Source organism: Castor canadensis, chromosome 6 (genome assembly GCF_047511655.1).
Source record: "Castor canadensis chromosome 6, mCasCan1.hap1v2, whole genome shotgun sequence".
Lineage (NCBI taxonomy): Eukaryota > Metazoa > Chordata > Mammalia > Rodentia > Castoridae > Castor > Castor canadensis.
The window spans coordinates 172,435,806-172,456,792 of NC_133391.1; the positions used below are offsets into that span (position 1 = coordinate 172,435,806).

Consider the following 20,987-nt stretch of genomic DNA (forward strand, 5'->3'; position numbering starts at 1 on the left):
AGGGGAAATTTGGGGTTTCCTATATAACATCTTCTAATTAAAATAAAAGCATCTTTATGCTACTTTTCATTTATTCAAATGGGAAAATTGCTTCTCCTCCCATATCCCAATACCTGGCATTCACTTGTAGTTTATCATTTCCCTGGTTACTGGAATTTCTCAGGACCAAAGTCTCATTCAGTACTGGAAGGGTAATATACAGGTGTCTGTCCCCTGAAGGTTTAGGATTTTGCTCAGAGACTTTTCTGTTCAAGGAATCCAGACAGAAAAACCTTCCTATTGAGGCAGAGCCATTTCTAATTAAATGATGAAAATAATAGAAACAAGGAACAATAGCCCACTTGTGTGTTCCTAACCTAAGAAACAAAGAGCTCATGATGAGGTTGCCTGATAGGGTTCTGAACTTCCTCTTAGATATCTCCTGGCACTCAGCAATAGGGCTATAGTGCAGAGAAGGAGGCTTCTCAGTGAGCCCGCCCCACCCCCCCCATCCAGACCTCAAAGACAGAGGGAACCTGTCACCAGGAGTCATATGTGCCATCTGCTGACAGGACTTTGGGGGTGTGTCAAACCACAGCTAAGGGACACCATCCCACCATCCACATGCAGGCGCAACCTTGCACATTGTATTTATCAAGATGGAAGTGTCTTGTGCAAAAAAAAATCAAAATGTTGTGACAAGTAGATGTAAAACATCTTGAAGGATGGTACCATTTTATAATTCCTCGCTCAGCTCCCACGAACTCTCTACAGCCACAGGGACAGCCCTCCCACCAGTCCTGTCTCTCCCCTGTCTGGGTCCTGGCTTCAGGAGAGGATTAAATCATGCAGAGGGGTGGTCCCTGTGAACCGAAATGTGACTCCTGGGAAAAGGGCCTCTGGTAGTGCTTGATGTACCAGCCTTTGAAAAATCAGCATCTCACTGAGTTACCAGCCACAGAGGGCAGCAGTGCAGCAGGGCAGCCACACTGGGAGAGACTGCCTTCTTCTTCTGCAGGCTCATGTCTATGGGTCCACTCACCACAGAGACAGACGAAATGTCTGCCGAACTACCAAAAGGGGTTCTCTTTCCACTATTTCTTTAATTAATACATTTTGTTTTGAGAGCAGTTTTAGGTTAACAGAAAAATTGAGCACAGAGTTCTCATATACTTCCCTTTCCCCGACACTTCTGCCTACTATGAATATCCAGCATTAGTGTGGTACATTTGTTATAACTGATGATAATAATAATATAATTATATGTAAAAATTAAATAACATGTAAATTTAGTCATTAAATATAAATTTATGTTTTAAATAATTAAAAATAGTAAAATAATTTCAATAGAACAACAATAATAAAAATACATTATTAACTGAAGCCCATGGTTTACGCTAGGGTTAACTTGTGCTGTTGCCTATTCTATGGGATTTGACAAATGCATACTGTCCTCTACCCACCACTACAGTACCATGAGGGATCATTGCATTGCCCTAAAATTCCCTTGTGTTCCACCTGTTCACCCCTCCATCCTAACCTCTGGCAACCACTGGTCTTTTACTATATCCATAGTTGTGCCTTTTCTAGGACATCATACTGTTGGGCTTTTACAGCATGTAGCCTTTTCAGATCAGTTTCTTTCACTTAGCAATATGCACTTGAAGTTCTTCCTTGTCTTCTGTGCAGGTTGTTGTGTGCACTTAAGTTTTCAGCCCCTTTGGATACATACCTAGGAGCCCAATGCTGGATCAAATGGTCAGAGTACATTGAGTTTTGTTGGAAATTGCCAGATAGTCTTCCCAGTGGCTGCACCATCTTGCACAAGAGTTCCCTGTTGCTCACATCCTCTCCAGAATTTGGTTTCATCATTGTTGTGGGTTGTGGCCATTATAAAAGGTGTGTCATTGTCATTTCAATTTGCAGTTCTCTAAAGACATATTGAAGCAGGCTAACATGGGGACAGATGACAAAATGTTTTAAAAGCAAGCTAAAATGAAGGGCATTAAAAAATTAAAATGAGCTAAGAGCGTGGCACTAAGAATTGCATTGTATTAATAAGTAACTTGAAGTCTGTCTCTCCTTACCAAGGTATAGAAGCTAATTATGCTGCAACCTTGCACTAATAATTTGCCTGGGGCACTAGATGGGTAAATATCCCATGAAACATATCTGGTAAAGCTCATCCTTGAACTAAAAGTAGACCTTGTTAAAGAAGAATAAATATCTTCTAGCCATGGATTTTCTGCCTTAAATAAGTCTCATCTTAGGGAAAACACCTGGCTTAAAAGGAGCATCTGATGAAACTCATCTTTTGTTTAAAGGGACGCTCAAGGGAAATGGACATTTATGTCACAATCACCCACATTTAGTAAACTGACCAGACTTGATATTTCTGGACCCAACTGATAATGTCAGAACAGTGTGACAGCAAGAATGATTGAATGTACTAAATGTCCAGAGCAAATCCTAAGGTGAATTTAAACCTATGTCAATTAAGGAGACTTGGGTCTTTGAGATTCTCAAACTTGATCAGTTTTAAAAGCATAATATACAATTAAAGGAGGGTTATCACAGCAAGTAATTAACATGTCAGATGGTCAAAAAGAAAAAGCATGCACAGAGATAAGAACCTATAGACTCCTAGACTGACTTGAGGCTTATAAATAAATAGGTCTCACACAGAGGGCTTGGCTTCTCATGTGCCCAGATCTTCTGCCTATTGAGATGTGCTTTTTGGTTTTGCTAAATAAAATGTCTATAAATTTCTTACCTAACTAGACTTGTCCTTAAATTCTTTTTTATGCCAATGTCATAAATGCAGTCAGCATTGGTGCCACAAACACAGCATCCCATGCCACAAGCTTGGCACAGGTTGAGGTTCAAGCTCTCATGAGAACCTTCCTGGGTTTGAATTGGTCCTGGTGACAATACGGTATAGAGGAGCTTTTCATATGCTTGCCATTCAGTTTGCATTATCCCCCACTCCATGGGCCTAATGAAGATATTTCTTATTGAAAGCAAAAGAATCAGCTTATTATTATGGAAGAAATGTTTCTAGACTGATTGGTCCAAACATTTCCTTAACACATATTTCAAGATTGATTGGGAATGAATCCTTTTCAGGAAGTTTCAAATTAGGCAGAAAAATTATTGCTCACAATAGAATAATTGATGCCCTCCCTGAGACTCTGAAGGAGGAATAGAGCTTTCCCAGTCATGTGCAGCCTTTGGGAATAGATTTTGCAGTTTTGCAATGGGGAAGGCAACCAACCTGGACTGTTAAATACTTTGCACTGAGCTAGACACTAATTAATTTGAGATTTTTTTGTAGACCTGCCTCCTACTTGTGTATTTTACACCAGATCAGCTAGATTTTAATAAAGAAAGGAAATCATTATCTCATTGAAACAACCAGCTTGTTTTTAGTTCCATCAAACCAAAGAAGTTAAATTCAGAAACCATACTGTACTTGTTAAGATGATGGAATTAACATTCATGTTAAGGTATACAGTCTCAGTAAGAGGTACAAAGAACGGTGGCTTAAGTTGCACTTCCAGGAGCTAGCAGTCTCGTTGGCAAGGTGGAATAAATGTGCAGGTGACAGTAGAGATGGCCAGCAGCTGCAAACAATACAACAACCAGGAGCTGTCATGGCCAACACTTGAGCTGTTCCAATCTCTAGTTTGATATTGAATTGTCTGCTTCAACAGGTGCCGCCTTGAAGTAGGAATTGGCCTTTGGGGGTTCCATTAACAAAGGCTCGTGGGGTGCTGATGAGTCTAAGATCTTGGTTAGGAGCCAGCAATGGTCAGTGAGTTGGACAGCATGGTCCCTAAAGTCCCTCCTGACTCACAGCTTCAGTGACTTTCTTCCTAAGTATTAGGAAATAGTGACCACATTGTTCAGATCTCTAAAGTTTCTCTTTTCAGGAACCAGGTCAGGCTTTTCCTAAATTCACCCAGACTGTGGAGCCCAAGTAAGAGCTCTGTGTCTCTTCATCCTCCTTCTGCATAGTTAGCGTAGGCAGCCGGCCAGCTTTGAGTGGGAAAGGGAAGGCCCACATCTGACACATTCCAAATGTAGTAAGCACCCCAAGTTTATGATTAACAAACACCTTCCTACAAAACTCCACAACTGGACAACATGGGCCCCTGCCGTGGCTTGTTAGGCAGAGTTAAAGGAGGACCTAAGAGTTGGCACCAACAGGATTTCTCTGCCCTGACACTGAACAAAAGCCCCAGACCACAACAACGTGGGGCAGTTGGTCCCTTACCTGAGCTGCTGATCTCATGCCTCAAGCTGTACCATTGCTGTTTCACCCCACATCTCTTCAGTGGTGTTCTATCACTTTTACTAAAAGCTTCTTTTGATTCACAATAAAAGTCTCTTTCTCCACTGTACTTTGCCTGTTTATTTTCCTTTTCCCACCACTGGGGCAGTGCTCTAATTTTAGACAGTGTACCAAAAAGACTGAGGTCATTACAATACCATAGCACTCACAGACAGTTGGAACTAGAAACAATATTTCTTACAGTAAAAAATGAGATGGGAAGTGTGATGTCTTAATATTGTCTAGGTTTAACTTTGCCAAAGACCCTTCATCTATGATGCTTTTCATTCAGATCTGAAGATTACATAAAGCTTTCCAAATATTTCCTCTAAAACATACCGTTTTAACAATCTCAGCCACTCTTTCTGAAGCAGCTCATTTGTAAATAGTGAAAAATCCATTCTTCAAGCATAACCCATGTGCTTGCCTTGTTTAGAGGAAGCTTGCTGGGCAAGGGCATCTGTGGGCAGGTTTCTTCTCTCTGTGGGCTACATGGACATAGCCCATGAGAGATGTAGAGTACAATTGTCCTCTTCCATTTGGAGCAGAGACAGCGCCTCACAAGAGGAATAGCTACGTTCTGGTGCAAATCCCAAGCCCCTGGCTTTCTGCTCATGAGTCCCTTACTACCCTCCCAGGCCATCCCGGCCAGCTTCGTATGTCATTATTATGTGGGATGCCTTTTCCTTTCTCTTCTTTAGTGGGATGGAGAGGCTCAATGGCCTTCTAGAAATCAGGAGAATGGAGCTGACTTCTTCATATACTTCTCTGTAAGCAGACACCTGTCTATTTGCCAATGGAAGTCCAGACAGACCAGTAAATGCTGAGGAATATTTATATTTCTCCATTAGATATATATTCACTGTATATAAAAACTGACCACTTTAGGAGAGCTAGGAATTGAAGAAGTAACAGTATAATATTTCATCTGTATTGTTTTGACAGAGATGAGGCTTTTACAAATGAAAGGTGAGTGTTCTGAAATATTGCTCTTGAATCCCGTTAGTCAGCAGTGATATAAATTTGACTCTTCAGCTCTATTTTCTTCAGAGAAAAGTAGAATATGTCATTTAAAAAAATAAAACCTGGGAAAGTGGGTCTGCTTTCCACAGTTTATAAACTGCTTTGCGGTTGATTGGTAGTGCTAATTAGATTTCATCACTGTGGAGAAGGTTCTAGGGGTTCAGAACAACTGTTTTGCTGACTTAGCAGTTCCATGTACTTTCTTCTTGACACAACTGGGCTCTGCAATGAACTAAATCAGCTAAGAGATTATGCCAGCACCTCCACAGCAACTGGTCTTGGAATGAAGAGGTCTGGTTCTTTGTAAGGTTAGCCTGGTGTTCTGACAGCACATAGGTATTAGTCTTAGCTGCTTTGAAAATTTTCTGTCTCTGATCAATTATAGTTTGTAAAGAAAGCAAGCCATCATACTTATTATCATTGCATTAGTTTTCTGTGGCAGTGAAACAGTAGCACCCCAAGCTCAAAGGTGTCAGACAGCATATGTTTGTCATTTCAATGTCTGTACGTCAGGACTGTGGGCAGGACTAGCCTGGCCTGACTAGCTGGGGATCTTGCCAGGCTCAGGTCAAGTGACGTGAGCTGTGGTCTCGTCGGGAGCTCACCTGGAGAAGCATCTGTGTCATGAGAGAGCTATGTCAGAAATAGAGGCAGACATTCTTGTGTGTTTCCACAACGTCAGAATTTACTGAGTAACAGTTCACAAGCTATGTCATTTTCTTGGCATAATCAGTACTACAGATTTTTCTTCATGGCTGTGAGCCAATTGGAAAACAGGTTCTTTTATTCTAACTTCAGTTACTCAGAGCACACATCATACTTCACAATAATATGGAACTCACAGAGTTGCTAAGAAAAGGTCAAAGCCGGCTGTAGGTTATAAAGAGGCTTTGCAGAAGGCAACAACAGGGAACTGATACAGATGCAGACAGTCAACGCAGGTGGTTAGAGGAACCCAGTTACAAACCTACTGAGGCACAGTGGTGTCAAAAAAGCAGAGCTAATTCTATGTTCAATGCTAGTTCAGGGCAGTTTCCAAGCTTACTTGAATCCGGACAGAGGGCAATTTGGTCATTTGAGTGGGTCAAGTCAAGCACGAGGATTGGGCTGAGCTAAAGTCCCTGGGATAAAGATGGTTGTTCTTTCCTCTTCATCCATGATGCATGCACTGGATGGTCTGATATCCCAGTGTTAGGTGTCCCTCCTTTTATATGACCTGAGGGAGGGAGTTGTATCATTCGTTGGTTTGGTGTGTTTGGTAAGTTCATGGGCCTGGTGTTCCTGATATGGGTTTGGTACACACACATGCCAATGTGTTCCTGATTTAGTTTGATAAGTTCATAGGATTTATCAATCTGTCCCATGGTCTGTGCTGGACAACAGTGGCTGTTTACTGGCACAAACAAGATGCAGAGTCATTCTGCCTCAGCCATTTGCACTCGAAATGGGGTGAACTGCTGTTTTATAAAATGGAGTCCCTCGGGCAAGCACAGCCTGAAAGCTTCTGTTCTATACAATGTGGAGTAACTTAGAGCAGGGAACAGCCTGATATCTACTGTCAATTCCTCATCCTGGGGTGTTGGCAGCACTCTGCTTCTTTGAATGTATAAGAGATATTTAAATTGCTTTCGCTGAAAAGCACTGACTCTTTACTTGGACCAATAAACTAACTAAAAACGGGAGAAAAGCTTGGCATATGTGCCTCTATTTTGTATCTATTTGCCTGAGCTCTTCTCTCCTGCAGTCACCTTGGAATCAAGAAAGGACAGGAATGATCAACAACATCTTTATGACAACGGATTGAAACTTCCCATAAGGCACAGCAGAGCCTTACAGGACAACCACCCCTCCAAATGAGGGCAACTACCTATAGTGATGAGGGTGCACCCTGGAGCAGGAACAATTATGTCTTGGGAACCAGACTGCTCCCCTCAGGTGATGACAGCAATAACAACTTCTCTGGAACCCTCAAAGAACAAGGGTTGAGATAATGGTCAACCAAGCCCCACTTGACCACTGGAACACATCTGTGACTGGTACTGTTTAGCTATGCATACCTTTTGTCTGCTGCCCCTAATTCTTTATCTAAAGCTAAAGCTCATCTCTGGACCCCAAAGATGGCTGAAGATAGGCTGAGTGCCTGTTCTGCCTCTTTTCATGGTGTGTCCTGAGTTGTATAATAAATCTTTCTCTGCTCTTCACCATAGCTCTTTATTTGGCACATAGGGGCAAGCGATCAGACCTGACATGTGGAAGCCCAGGAGTCTGGCGTCCAAAATTCTGGTTTCAACTATAGAAGTGAGGGCCTGTCCCTTGCTAGGTGTCTGCTGGAGCATGGCCTTTGTTCCTCCCACAAAAGTCTCTCCATAGGGAAGTTCGCTATATGGCAGTGGCTTCTTTAAAGCCATCAAAGGAGAGTCTCCTCACAATATGGCTATTATCATCACATGACAAGATTATCACATACAGCATGTCACCTTTACCACGAGGGAGGTCCCGTGAGATTGTGAACACCAGAAGGTAGGACCATGGGGGCCACCGTAGGTTCAATTTGCTACAATAATACATCTTTTATACATATACAGAAGAATATCTCTAAGATCATGGGATGAGGAGGTGAAGGTGCCCATGGACTTAAAGGAAACAACCAACTAAGACCATGGGACAGCAGTGAATCTTTTTCATAAACGGGTGAACTCAGGAGCATAAGGGTACAGAGTTGAGTGCACTGTGGGTACAGTCAATGAAGGGTTCTCAAATGCACCAATGATGCAAATGACATTGTTTAACATTTACTAAGTACATCACTGTGCCACACAGTGTTTCAGAACTTCCCAAATGTTATTCACTTACTGCTTACAACTGTCCCAGGTGAACCATGGAGTGACAATCATGTTTTGCCAATGAGGAGGCTGAGGCACAGAACATTTGTGTGACTTATTTAAGATTGCATAGATGTGAAATGTTGGAACTAGGATTTAGATCAGTGTGGTTTTTTGGGGGGGAGAGAGCTGGGAATTGAACTCACCAGCCTCGCACATGGTAGACAAGTGCTCTACCACTGAGCTACACCTCTTTTAAGTGCTTTTAAGTGCTCTGTGTGTCCTCTTATTCTGCACTATAATTAACTTGGGGGCTGAGGCTGGGGGCAAAAGGCCACTTCTAATTAATGGCTCATTCATGCCGCCTGAAACTAGGAACTGGCAGGCTGAGACATGAGGGAAGAACAAGGCAGAAGTGTTGATGTTCAAGACTGTTGAGGCAGCATGAGGGGCAGCGTGAAATGTGGCCACTGCTAGAAACTGGGATGAGCTACACATTGGCTGCCTGGACATCCAGAGTGTGTGCCTTGGGATGAGAGGCCTGTGCTATCCACAGGATGAATGCCTGGGTGACAGCTCTAGCAGGATGGCCTGGTAGATGGGACAATTGAGACCTCTTCTATGATGAATATGGCCAAAAGTGCTGAGAGGTGTGGTCTCAGGGGACCAGCTCACCTGTGCCCGTCAAAATAGCCCCAAACATCTGCAGAGAAAAAGCAAGATGTGAGCTTATCTATCTTCTATAAATTCACCTTTTCCCCCCTCCTTTTGCATTGTATCTGATGTCTTTTGCCCTCTCCAAGTTGTTCTAAAAATACTTGCCTTTCTAAACTTTTGGATTTTGTTGCTTTTGGAATCTGAATTTTTTGAAGGCTTGATTCAAGTGAGCCTTTCAGAGCTGGAAATCCTTTCTTTGGCTCCCAATAGTGGCTATAGATCTTCGAGCAGAGGAAGATGATCTTGAGCTTGATCAACAGGGGCTCCCTCCCCTCTCCAGGCTGGCCAAGGGGAAAGGGAACTGCTTTCTTGTGACATGCTCCCTGATAGGGACCCACGCAACTGGTCCCTGAGATAGTTCTTTCCCCTGCTCTGTAATGTCAAGAGGGACTCTCTGGAATCAGTGGGTTCGAGCGATCTGGTGTTTGGATCTTAATTGTCCCTGAAAGGCCCATGTGTTAGGGACTTGGCCCTCAGCTTGGCACTGTGAGAACTCTAAGAGGCGGGGCTCAGTAGGTATCTTTAAGACTTGATTTAAGAGATGGGGCTATGGCTGTGCCCTTGGAGTGGGATCCCAGTCGCTTCTTCCCTGTCTTTTGCACCCTGGCCACGAGGCCTGTCCCACAGGCTCCCACTATGGTGCACGGCCCCTCACCCCACCAGAGGCATAAAGCATGGTCCACCTGATTGTGGACTGAAACCTCTAAAACTGTGAGCCAGAACAACCCATTTCTCCTTATAAATTGATGATCTCAGGTATTTGCTAGGGTAACAAAGCTAATACATGATCCAACCTGCAGGATCCTGGAATCCAGGGGAGAATCCTGGCCCAGATCCACTGGAGATGGAAGTGGCTGGAGGACTTTGAGATGGAGTGCATGGTGGGAAATCCAGACCTGCTGCACACAGCATGGCAGGGATATGGAGGTCACCCCATATGTCCCATGGATTCTGTGGTGTAGAAAGGGCCTGTGAAAGGTGGCTGAGGCTTGATCACAGCTGTGGCCAGTGACGGAGGTGACAGCTGAACCAGACACCAGTGAGAAAAACAATCCTCTCTCTGTGCCTTGTTTTGATTTTTGTCACTTTTTCCTGCCCGACATTATTTCAGCTACCTTCTTGCCACCTTACCTGGGCAGGGACTGTATAAGTCCCACAGCTGAGTACTCACAAATGCTGTGGTATGCACAGATGCATGCACCACTGGTCACGATGAATCTTACAGTAAGGAGGAAATAATGTGACAGTAAATTTTTTGCCTTGTTGGATTTGATCTGGGGCCAACGTGCTGGCTGTAATTTTCCTGCAGAGGGCAGCAGATGCAGGTCAGGAAGGCAGGGGAGAAATGGGAGTTCTGCAGGTATCATGTGGCTAAGGTCTGCGCTGTGGTCTGCAAGAAAGCAGCCTAGGAAGGAGGTGGTTTGAGTGAGCAGCAGTGAAAGACAGAAAGACAGGCGACACAGCATCTCAAGAGCCCCTACCAGAGAGTGGGGCTGGTGGCAACCAAGCCAAGCTGCCAAGGCTTAGCCTTAAAGGAAAAGAGCCACCATGGATTGAAAAAGTGCTTGGGTTTAAAACGAGTATGGCAACTGGCATTGCTGCAAGATTACAATTCCTGAAACACTGTCAGATTTAAGCCTCTGCCTATTAAGTCTACTCCTGATCTCTCCTGTACCTTGTCCAATGCAAGCTCAAGGTCAGAGAGACCTCCGACAAATGTCCGAGCTAAGTATGAGAGGACAGAGGCCTATACCTGGAGACCTGGGTACAATGGAGCAGAGGAGGGCCCAAAAGTGAGAGACTAGCTGTTGACCTCTTCTCTCCCAACTCAATCCTAGGTTTGGAAGGGAAGTAGCAAATGGAGGGAAGTCCTATGGACAAGGGCTTTGCTGCCATCTCATCCTGGGTGATGGCTCCTGCAAAGAGATTCTGTTCCCAACACGGATGGGCCAAAGGAGGCCCCAGTGTGAGGAATTAGCAAGAACGGGGGCCTTAGATCAGTTCCATGGGAAGCCATAAGGAGACCACAGGCTGCAGGCCACACGCTTGAAGGCAGTTGAGTCCTCTGGGATTCCACAGAAAGAAGAAGGTCAGGCCATTGGCCCTGACCACCCAGAGAGATGCTTGCTAGGCTCTGGGGCCACTTGTAGTGCCATTTGGAAGCAGAGCAGCCTCCTGCATAAAAGGTATGTGGTGGTGGACAGACCAGAGTCCCCAAGTCAAATTACTCAGTGAAGGCTGGCCATGGTGGGGGAGGAGGACAGATGAACAGACAGGGAGCCTGGTATGTCTCAGCATTTGTGTGTCCCCCAGTGCATATGCTGAAATGTAGCCCCCAAGCGGAGAGACTCAGATGAGGCATTCAGGAAGTAATTAGGTCATGAGGGTGGAGCCACGGTAAATGGGATTAGTACTCCTTTAAGAGAGGTCCCAGACAGCTCTGGGACGTAGTGAGAAGGTGTGGTCTGTGGACTAGGAAGAAGTCCTTCATTACACACTGATCTATCAGTCACTTGATTTTGGACTTCCCAGCCTCTAGAAATAAATTTTTGTTGTTAAAAAAACACCTAGTTTATTGCATTTTATTACAGCAGCAATAAAGGCCCTCGCAGATCCAGGACAAGATCTGGCTAAGCTGCAGGTTCTAGGGCTGTAGTTTGTTTGGAAATCTGAACTTCTTCAGAGCCCAAAGGTCTGCCAAGTCTCATCCCGTAAACTCACCAGGGCTGAGTGAGCACTTTGAGATAAGAGCAGATCCCATGTTGGAGAGGCGATTCCTGGCCCAGTGGATTCAGGGTTCTAGGCCTAGAACCATGATCCTTTCAATCTCAGTCTCCCATGTAACTAGGATTACAGGCATGAGCCCCCAGTGCCCACCTCTCTCCCTAAATTTTTTTTACATGATTTTCACAAAGGTCAGGATAGGAAAGAAGGAAGAGCACGTGGCCATTTTAGTATGCTGAACTGGGAACTCTCAACTGCACATCTGAAAACATAAAAGCCAACCAAGGTAAGTTTTTTTTCTTTTTTCTTTTCGTTTCTCCTTTTATTTTGCCATTTTTACATTTACTTACATGTGTGTACATTGCTTGTGCCACCTCCTCCTCCCCCCTTTCCAAATCACTCTAGATAGTAAATCAAAGAAATTGTGAAATACAAGAAAAGCAGAAAACATAATAAAGAATATTTCACAGCTGGTCAAAGTGGCACATGCTTATAATCTCACCACTCTAGAGGCTGAAGCAGGAGGCTCTTGAGTTCAAGACCAGGGCTACCTAGTGAGATAAGTCTCAGACAAACAGACAGACAAACAAGAAGTGTGGAAATACTCTTATCAAAGAAGAATTCAATTCATGAAACATTTGATAGGGAGATGATTTTAAGTTGATTACTGATCCAGGCTATTAGAGGTAAAGCTTGATGCCAACAGCATAAAACAAAGCAAAAATGATTAGAAATATAAGGAAAATTAGACATGGGAGAAATTGAAAGAGAAGTTAAAAGTATGATTAATGTGTTTGGATTAAACAAAGAAACACAGGATTCACTTTAGGAAGCGGTCTGTGATTGATGTAAAAGGTGCCCATTCTTGAGACCATCAAGAAAACTCAAAACCCAAAAGGAGAAAATTTACAGAGAATAATCTCTGCTATATCCATACATGAGGAAAAGGTCAACAACAACCAAAAACTTTTAAGTCAAATCCCCCAAGTGGATGAAAAATAAAAAGCATCATCCTACACATAAATTATTTTGTTACAAAATCTCTGAGTCAAAGAAAATCCAAGAAGTAAAACTGGAGATTATTCAGCATAATTTTAGGAACATAAGTAAACTTAAGGAAACATAGTGCTGTTTGTAAGAAATACACAGCTTTAATTAAAACCTAAAAACCCTTTGCTAAGAAAAGAAATGAATGTTTCTCTTTTCATGCAGTTATGAATGGAACAGAAATAACCACATAAATTAGAAGAGTGACAAGAAAAATAAAGCAGAAATTTAAAAGTTAAGAAATACAGAGGAGGGTACCATAATGAAAGAGAGCTCACATTAAAAAAAAAAAAAAACTTGAGAAAAATCTAATGAAGAAAACAGCCCACTAGATCAGAATGTCAAAGCAGGTATGTTCTATTTTCCAGTCTCCTTGATATCTGTTGTGCAGTCGTCTTTGTCATTTCTGATATGTATGGAGGACATTTAAAAATCTCAAAAGAAATAAAGGATTTTTTTTAAAATGCAAAGACAATATCCACATAGCTAGGGGAGAAAAGATACCAATAGCCATGTAACAAAATCAAAGGATGCTTACAACAGTAATCTTGAAAAAAGTCATTCCCAATGAAATCACACAAGAGTCCTGATAATCATGTCTATTGTTAAAAATTGTTCTCCAAGTTCTAGAAGTAAATGACAAAAAACTAACAGCTTCAGATGCTGAAAAACACAATTAATATATCTGCAAATGCCTGTAGAGCTGGTAATCCTAAGAATAACAGAAGGAAAAAGTTGGATTCCATAAAAAAATTTTAGTAGCATAGCTGGATATGACAGATCACAAACACGAATAGCTTTATCTTAGTTAAAAATGTATTCATGACAAACAAAATACCAAACATCTCAAAATAACCTTAATAGAAACACACAAGTGGGCTGGTGGAGTGTCCAAGTGAAAGAGTGCCTGCCTATCAAACCTGAGGCCTGAGTTCAAACTCCAGTACTGTCAAAAACACACAAGTGTTATATGGAGACTGTTATGTGGCCTCTCCAAGAGATATAAAGGACAACCTGGAATTATGGGACAGGTGGGATATGGATTTCAGGGCTGAAGATATTAGCCAAACTAACAATGAAGACAAACACAACTGGACTGTGGATTTATTAATCTTCTTAATTATCATGATTCACATAATTTAATAAATTACAGTTGTAGGAAATAAAGAAGAATGTGATGTAAGATGTGAATCACTCACCCAGCTTGTCTCGGTCAGAGGTAGCAGGCATCAAATCTGAAGCTAACATAGGTGTTTACCCACATGGTCATTCCATGAGAAAGGGCTGGGGGTGTAACTCAGACGTAGATATGCAAAGTCCTGGATTCCATCCACAGCATTGAAAAGAAAAAAACAGAATGGAGGTACCAACCAAAGGTAAATTCAGCGAGGTAATCAAGGAATTATTTGGTTAGAAAAAAAGCAAAGGTTCATTTATCAATAACCAGTACTGCCAAACACTGTCTTTTTGTCAGAGTGAGACACCTGCACCACAAAGTTTTCTGTGCCAATTCTCAAACCAAAAGAGATTCTACAAAGCTGGAGCCCGGAGAAATTTATACATGGAAACTGAAGAGCAGAGTAGCTGGAAGGTCAGCAGGGAAGGGCACAAGGGTGAGGGGGTGATTCTGCAGAGATTGGCGATGTGTCCCTTATCATGGTGGGTCACAAACGCAGTCTCATCATTCCACTTGGCCCTGGCCAAGAACTGGTGAGAGTGAATGTGCAGCCACCGAGGCAGTGCCAGTCCAGGTGGTGGGACTGTCATGAAGTGTTCTTAGATTTTCACAGATCAGCAATGGGGCTCAGTGTCCTTTTAGTTGAGGGTGGCTCTTCAGCATCTGTTCTTGGGTGAACAGTCAGTACATTTTATTATTGCCACTAATCTCCATGGACTTAGGGTACATCATTTTTTGTCACTGTTTGATTTTTGGGACAAGGACTCCTTGTGTTGCCCAGGTTGGTCTTGAACTCAAAGTCCTCCTGCCTCAGGCTTCCAGGATTACAGAACTGCAGTACCACACCCAGAAGCTTGAGTGAATTTCAAGATTTTGTTTTACATTATTGATACTTTTTTTTAAGTGCCTTAGAAAATTCTAGTTCTCTATAGACTCATAGAAGAAAAGATCATGGAGGATACTGATCACTAATGGCCAGGGAGCAAGGCTTACGGCCTTGGCTGAGTGACTACGCTTTGCACTTCCAGCTGACGCAGAGAGACACTTGCACAGGGACTGGACAACCTGCTCTTCAGGAGCAGCCAGAGCACTGGTCTTGGCTGGCATCTCACCTGGCAAGCAGGCTGGGACAAGGGCTAGAGGCTTTGGTCCAGTCCTGATGGATGAAGGGCTCCCCTTTCATCCCCAAGTTCCCTACTATGCACAGCACCTTAGTGCAAGGCAGCAGGGCCCCAGGCCATGACTATCCCCACCAGCCCAGGCCTCTCTGGACTTAAGAGCAGAGTCACTGGGGGTGCTGAAGAAAGTTCTACGGGGTTGCTGTAAAAGGAATGGGGAGGTCTGTTGTTTCCTAGGGGGGTACCAGAGGTGGATGTAGGTCCTAGTCCTGCACACAGTTAGCCATAAGAGCCCACAGAGGTAAATTAGAAACTAGAGAGATTACGAGCAGGCATTACTGAGAGTCCAGATTCTTGGCTGGTATGCAGCATGATGCATACTAATTAGGTAGTTCACTAGGAAAAAAAACCCCTATAGATATTCGGAATCCAATGAAAAAGCAGGAAAGCTGCAGAGATAGGACTCATGTCTCCCAAGGAACATCACTGAAAGACTTCCAGTTGACGATGATTTCACTGACAGTGCACTTAAAACAAAAATGGAATTAAAATCTTTCTGGACTTTGGGTAATCTTCAAACTTCCCGTGGTACCACCTACAATAAGAAAAAAATTAAATGAAGCAAATTATTATGTCACTTAAACATTTCACAAATGCTAAACAAGGTGATGGTATTTTTCATTATAAAGGAATACTGAGATCTTCAAAAAGCAGTAAAAGATCTTTGGCATCACACGCAAATCAACAGTGGAGTTCAGAAGAGGGTCCCATCTGACTCCCCTCTCAGGCAAACTGCTGAGCTGTGGTGGGGACACTGGTCACCATGGACCTTCTCTCCACTCCTGGGGCAGTAAGCAGACTGGTGTGACTTGAGTACCTTCTGGTGACCATAACAGCCATTCCCCACTCCCACAGAGGGCGAGGCCTGACCCACAGTCTGTGGAGAAGACAGCCAGCTGGGCACCTTGCTTGGCTCTCGGGCAGCTCTGAGGAAAGGTTTAGTGTTGCCTTCGAGAAGGCAATTGTGAAATCCTGTCCCCGCCCCACCCCTCAAAAAAAAGGAGTTTTCACAAGCACAAAAGAATGCTAAACAGATAAACAGACTAAAAATCACAAAGAAAAACAATTTAGCTACTTGTTAATGGGAAAGAAACATGCAAAGGCAACAAACTCAGAGGGAACCTGGAAAATCCTGGTGCTTTTAACATTCAACACTGTAATCCACAAATACAGAATTATAGCATATCAGACTGACATAACTGTTTTTGTATGTCACACTGAGAAGCTGGGCAGGACCTCTGGATCTGGTGTCACCTCCCTGGCTTGAGGCCAGTGATAGCAGCCTTCCCCAGCAGTGGGGTTAGTAATGACCCTCAGAGACAAGGTGCTCATTGCACAATTCAGCCACGTATGTGGACCTGCACTATAAACTCAGTTGTTGACTCCTGAAAGTTCCTGCAGGCCCACTAGGGACCCAGCCATTCATCAAGCTGCCCCACAATGCAGCTGTGCAGGGCACCTGCAGGGGTATGAGGCAGCATGGGACTGGACTGACTCTATGGGACTGGACTCCATGGGAGGTTAAAAACAGCGTGTGTGGGGTCAAAACAGGCTCACCACTACAGAAAGTCATGTTTGCCTCTGTAATGTGTTCAAAAGGCCAATGGGTTTGCCTTCAAATGGGTTGAATTTATTTCACAGAAATCGTTATACAGGAACATTTGTTAAATGATTAGAGTACATTTTTCTCATTCAGTCACTGAAACTATAAATCCACCTCAAGAAATTACACTGTAAGGGCTGGGGGTGTAGCTCAGTGGTGCAGTGCTTGCCTAGCCTGTTTAAGGCACTGGATTCTGTCCCCACCACTGAAGGAAAGAAAAAAAAAAAAGAAACTATGTTTCAGGATTTGTAAACATGTACAGATAGTTTTTAAAGGGACAAGGTACATGCTGTTACTTTTCTTTCTCATTTCTTCATGCCTAGAATTACAGCTGTCACTGATGTCACCCTAAACAGGGCTGACTGTGGCTCTGGCTTTTTGTCTTGGTTTTATTACTTCCGAGCCTGCACTCACATCCTGTTCCTTTTTGTGGAGAGCTGAATGCCCACTTCATCACATCTGAATTACGCTGAGATTGAGGTCATTCTTCAAATTATTCTTTTTTCAAAAATGTTGTGCTGGGTGGGAGACATTGTGGCACTTACAAAAGTTCTTACAATGTATCAAATATATCATACCTCCACTGCTCTCCTTTATCCCCTATTCCATTCCTGGAATAGTTTCAACAGGTATCATTTTTGCATTTACATATATGTGTACACATTTTTGCACTATATTCACCCTCCTACCCCCTTTTCCCTGGTGGTTACAGCCCCCCGCCTCCCATGGACCTGCTTTGTCCTCCTGTTCTTCAATTTTGCAGAAGAAAAAAGAAAAAAATGACATTTTGAGACTTGAGATAAAGGTAGCTACACAGGGAGTTTTCTTGTAATAGTTCCATGTACATATATATTATAACCCCAATTGGGTTATCTCCTCTATTTTTCTTCATTCTACCTTAGTCCCTTTCTTATGGTGGTTTCAACCAGTTTAAGAATTCTATATTTTCATTCTTATGTAGAGAGTATATCAACCATATTTATCTTCTTAGTTTCCTTCATTTACCCTACCCCTCTTGTACATGACCTCCCCTGTGTGACCTGTTTTTCATAATATTGCTGAGTTTGTATTAGGTCTATATTCCACATATGAGAGAGAACATGTGGCTTTTGACCTTCTGAGTCTGGCTAACTTCACTTATGATGATGTTCTCTGGTTCCATCCATTGACCAGCAAATGACAACATTTCATTCTTCCCTGTGGCTGAGTACAATTCCATTGTATATAAAAACCACATTTTCTTAATCCATTTGTCAGTAGTGAGGCATCCTGGCTATTTCCATAGCTTAGCTATTGTGAATAGTGCTGCAGTAAACATGGGTGTGCTGGTGGTTTGTTATAACCTGACTCACATTCCTTTGGGTATATTTTTACGGGTGTTGAAGGCAGTTTTTGTTTTCATGACACCCACTTTTCATGGTACTCCCACTTTCTCTAACAGTAAATCCCCTCCATGGGTTTATCTTGGAAGTCACTGTATGACCTACTTCAGGTATCACAAACCAGACCTTTATATTTGAGGCTCATGAACCTGGGCGGCAGGGGGAGAACAGGGAGGGGGAGGAGGAATAAGAAAGTGTTTGTGCTTATTTTTCTAAGTCATTACTCAGTGAATCACAGTGTCTTGAAGACATGTTGAATTCATTTGTAGATGAAATTAAACTTAACAAATAGGTAAGTATTACAATTGAAAAATTTCAGTCTGGTTCCTCGGAGGCTGGCCTCCAAGTTCAAGCAGTTAGTCTGAGCATGAACAAGCCCGCACCCAGTCTGTTACTTCACAGGGAGCTGGGAAGCAGGGGCAGTCCCACCTTGCTCCACTCACTTTGGCTGGGGGAGGTAAGTGGGGGGAAGACAGCCATTCCCCTCAGAACTCCTCTAAGTTCTGCCTTTCAAAGAGAACACTGACTAGCAATCCACAACAACTGGTCCAAGGCTTCCAGCCTAGAGGTGAACTGTCAATTCAATCATTTACAGATTTAAGTACCAGCTGTTGTAGAATTTCATTGTAATACAGTATTGATTTTAGAACATTACAATAAATACAGTGCAAACAATAGATCTACAGAATGTTTTCTTCTGCAATCAATTTACCTGGTGGTTTAATTAGATGTATTTACCAGATTATTTTAAAAAGGATAAAACAGTCATGGTGGCCCGCACCTATAATCTTAGCTACTTGGCAGGAGGATAGTGAGTTAGTGACCAGCCTGGGCAACACAGTGAGATCCCCCGTCAAAATAATAATAATAACAATAATGATAGAAAAGAGAGGAGAAAAAAGTCTAAAACAAGGAGTTTTAATTTTTGACCTCAACAACATTTCTGAACATAATTCCATAAGATGAACTGATTAATTCTTTTAATTCTTCAAGATTTAAAACTGATTTCACACTGACAGTAATTTAAATAGCAAATGAGTAACAAAGAGACCTTTTGACTCATTCTGAAAAGAATACTATAGGATTTTTATTAACAGGCAGTTTCATTTGGAAAACATTTATTTTCTGTTTCTGTGTGCTTCATATTCAAATGGTGAGAGGGATTTTCCTGTTCCATTTTCATCAGAGAAAACAGCTTCACAATAGACTTGGCAGGCTCTCATTCCATCTTCCCCTGATCCAGTTAAAAATCATCAGTGTCATTTCATCTGTCTATTATTAGAAACAAGCTATTATTTGCTTTTTCAGATCAAATATTGCATGGAAAGAATAGCATCTTCCCTGGAGGTGATGACAGCCAAAAGAAGGGTCTAAGGTCCCTGTGCACAGGAAGCCTGGGGCTGGCACAGAGCTGGAGAGGGAGGCTGAATAGAGAGTACAGGACTCCAGGTGGACCAGGCTCGGCTGGCTGTCCTATCAGTGCTGTGGCGTGTGGTCTAGCTTTGCTCTGTGCATTTCTAAGGCTTTGCTATGTATATTTAGTTTAAAGCAGTAGGGCATTACTTCAGCCAAGCCTTCCACAGAGTCACCTAGCAGAGGGGAAATCTGAGGCCTTCAAAAACAAGACTTACTTTCTTAAGCCTCAGTTAACTTAAAATGGTGGAAGTCTGGTCAAAGCACCAGGAGTCGGATGGCTTAAAGCCTACAGCAACAGACCTCTCGGAAGTCTGGAATGCAGGCACAGCAGGGCCACACTCCAACTGATGGCTTCAGGAGAGCATCCTGCTGGTCTCCTCCAGCTTTTGGTCACCCCAGACATTCCTGGGCTTGAGGATGCATCTCTTTTGTCTCTGCCTTCCCTCTGTCTCTGTGTCTTCAAATGGCATTCTCCTCTGTGGGTGTGCATGTCTGTCCAATTTTCTCCTTTTTATAAGCACACCAGTCATGCTGCTAGATCCCCTGCTCCAGTATGGTCTCGTCTTTATTGATCACATCTGCAGCAACCCCACTCCCTTATAAGGGCCCAAACATAGGGAACAGGGATTAGAACTTCAGTCTTTCCTTTCGGTGGACAATTCTGTCATCGCAGCAAAGTAATTTCTGACCACTTATGTTGCCAGCCATTCCCAACAATGCAATTCCTTTTTTGAAATCTTCTTTTTCTTAGACCCTTGCCCATCTTTCTTCATACTTCTTTCTCAGCAGCTCTAGGATTTATGGGTCCTGGCTCTCTGATCGACCTCTCTCCTCCCACGGAGTACCTGAAAAATGCTGGCACTTCTAGGGATCTCATCAGCTTTCGTGCTGTGTATGTGCAATTCCTTCACATAGTAGCCACACAGACAACCCGGCAATGGCCTTTCCCTTCCCTGTCCCAACAAGGAGCCACTGCATCTTTTAACACATGAAGAGGTTGTAAAGGACACAAGAAATTTTAGCTTTTAAAGGTCTGCACATTTCCACGGTACCATGACATTGGTCTGACTTCCTTTTAGCTTTTTATCTTTGTTCTTTATCCCAAGAGATGATGAACTGTGGAATGGGATGGCGTCATGCATTTCTGCATGTCCTGCAGCATCAGCAGCCATGACGACGTTGATGACAGGCCTGAGTGGACAATGCTGAGGGCGTGGTGTGGAGCCCAATCCAGCTCTGGGACTCACCCCATCTCCAGTGTCTGTTGGTCAGGCATTCTCAGTCTTGCTACTGCTCCGTCAGCACTCTGAGTTTCAATTAGTGTCTTCATTGCAGATGCCGAGTTCCCGGCTTGGTATGGACCTCAGCAGCATAAACTCAGACGCCATGAATGTGCTAGAAAAGACAGCTGTGCTGACGTGACTCTGCAGTGCACTACACTGCGGACAAAGAGTTTCAATGTGTTGTATTGTTTCATTTTGTGCTAATTTGACTAAAGCAAGGCATACACTGAGATTTGGCAAATCAATTAATATTAGCATCTCAAAGATCTAACCTGAAAATCATTATACTACAATCAGAGAAAA

At 43.0% G+C, this 20,987-nt stretch overlaps 1 protein-coding gene across 3 annotated transcripts in view; it reads right to left on the reverse strand.

The window, feature by feature from the left end:
• The window catches only part of Srd5a1 (steroid 5 alpha-reductase 1), a 64,385-nt gene that overhangs the window by 13,584 nt on the left and 29,814 nt on the right, over positions 1–20,987 (reverse strand). Inside the window, exon 5 of one of the 3 annotated variants that reach the window (XR_012449251.1) lies at positions 13,845–15,535. Coding sequence is in view for 2 of the 3 variants with exons in the window: in XM_020175386.2 (XP_020030975.2) it covers positions 20,715–20,796 (82 nt within the window). In the remaining variant the exon portion in view is untranslated. Of the gene's footprint in view, positions 1–11,885; positions 15,536–17,318; positions 20,797–20,987 lie in introns of those variants that run through there. The other 2 variants (XM_020175387.2, XM_020175386.2) reach the window with 2 other exon arrangements.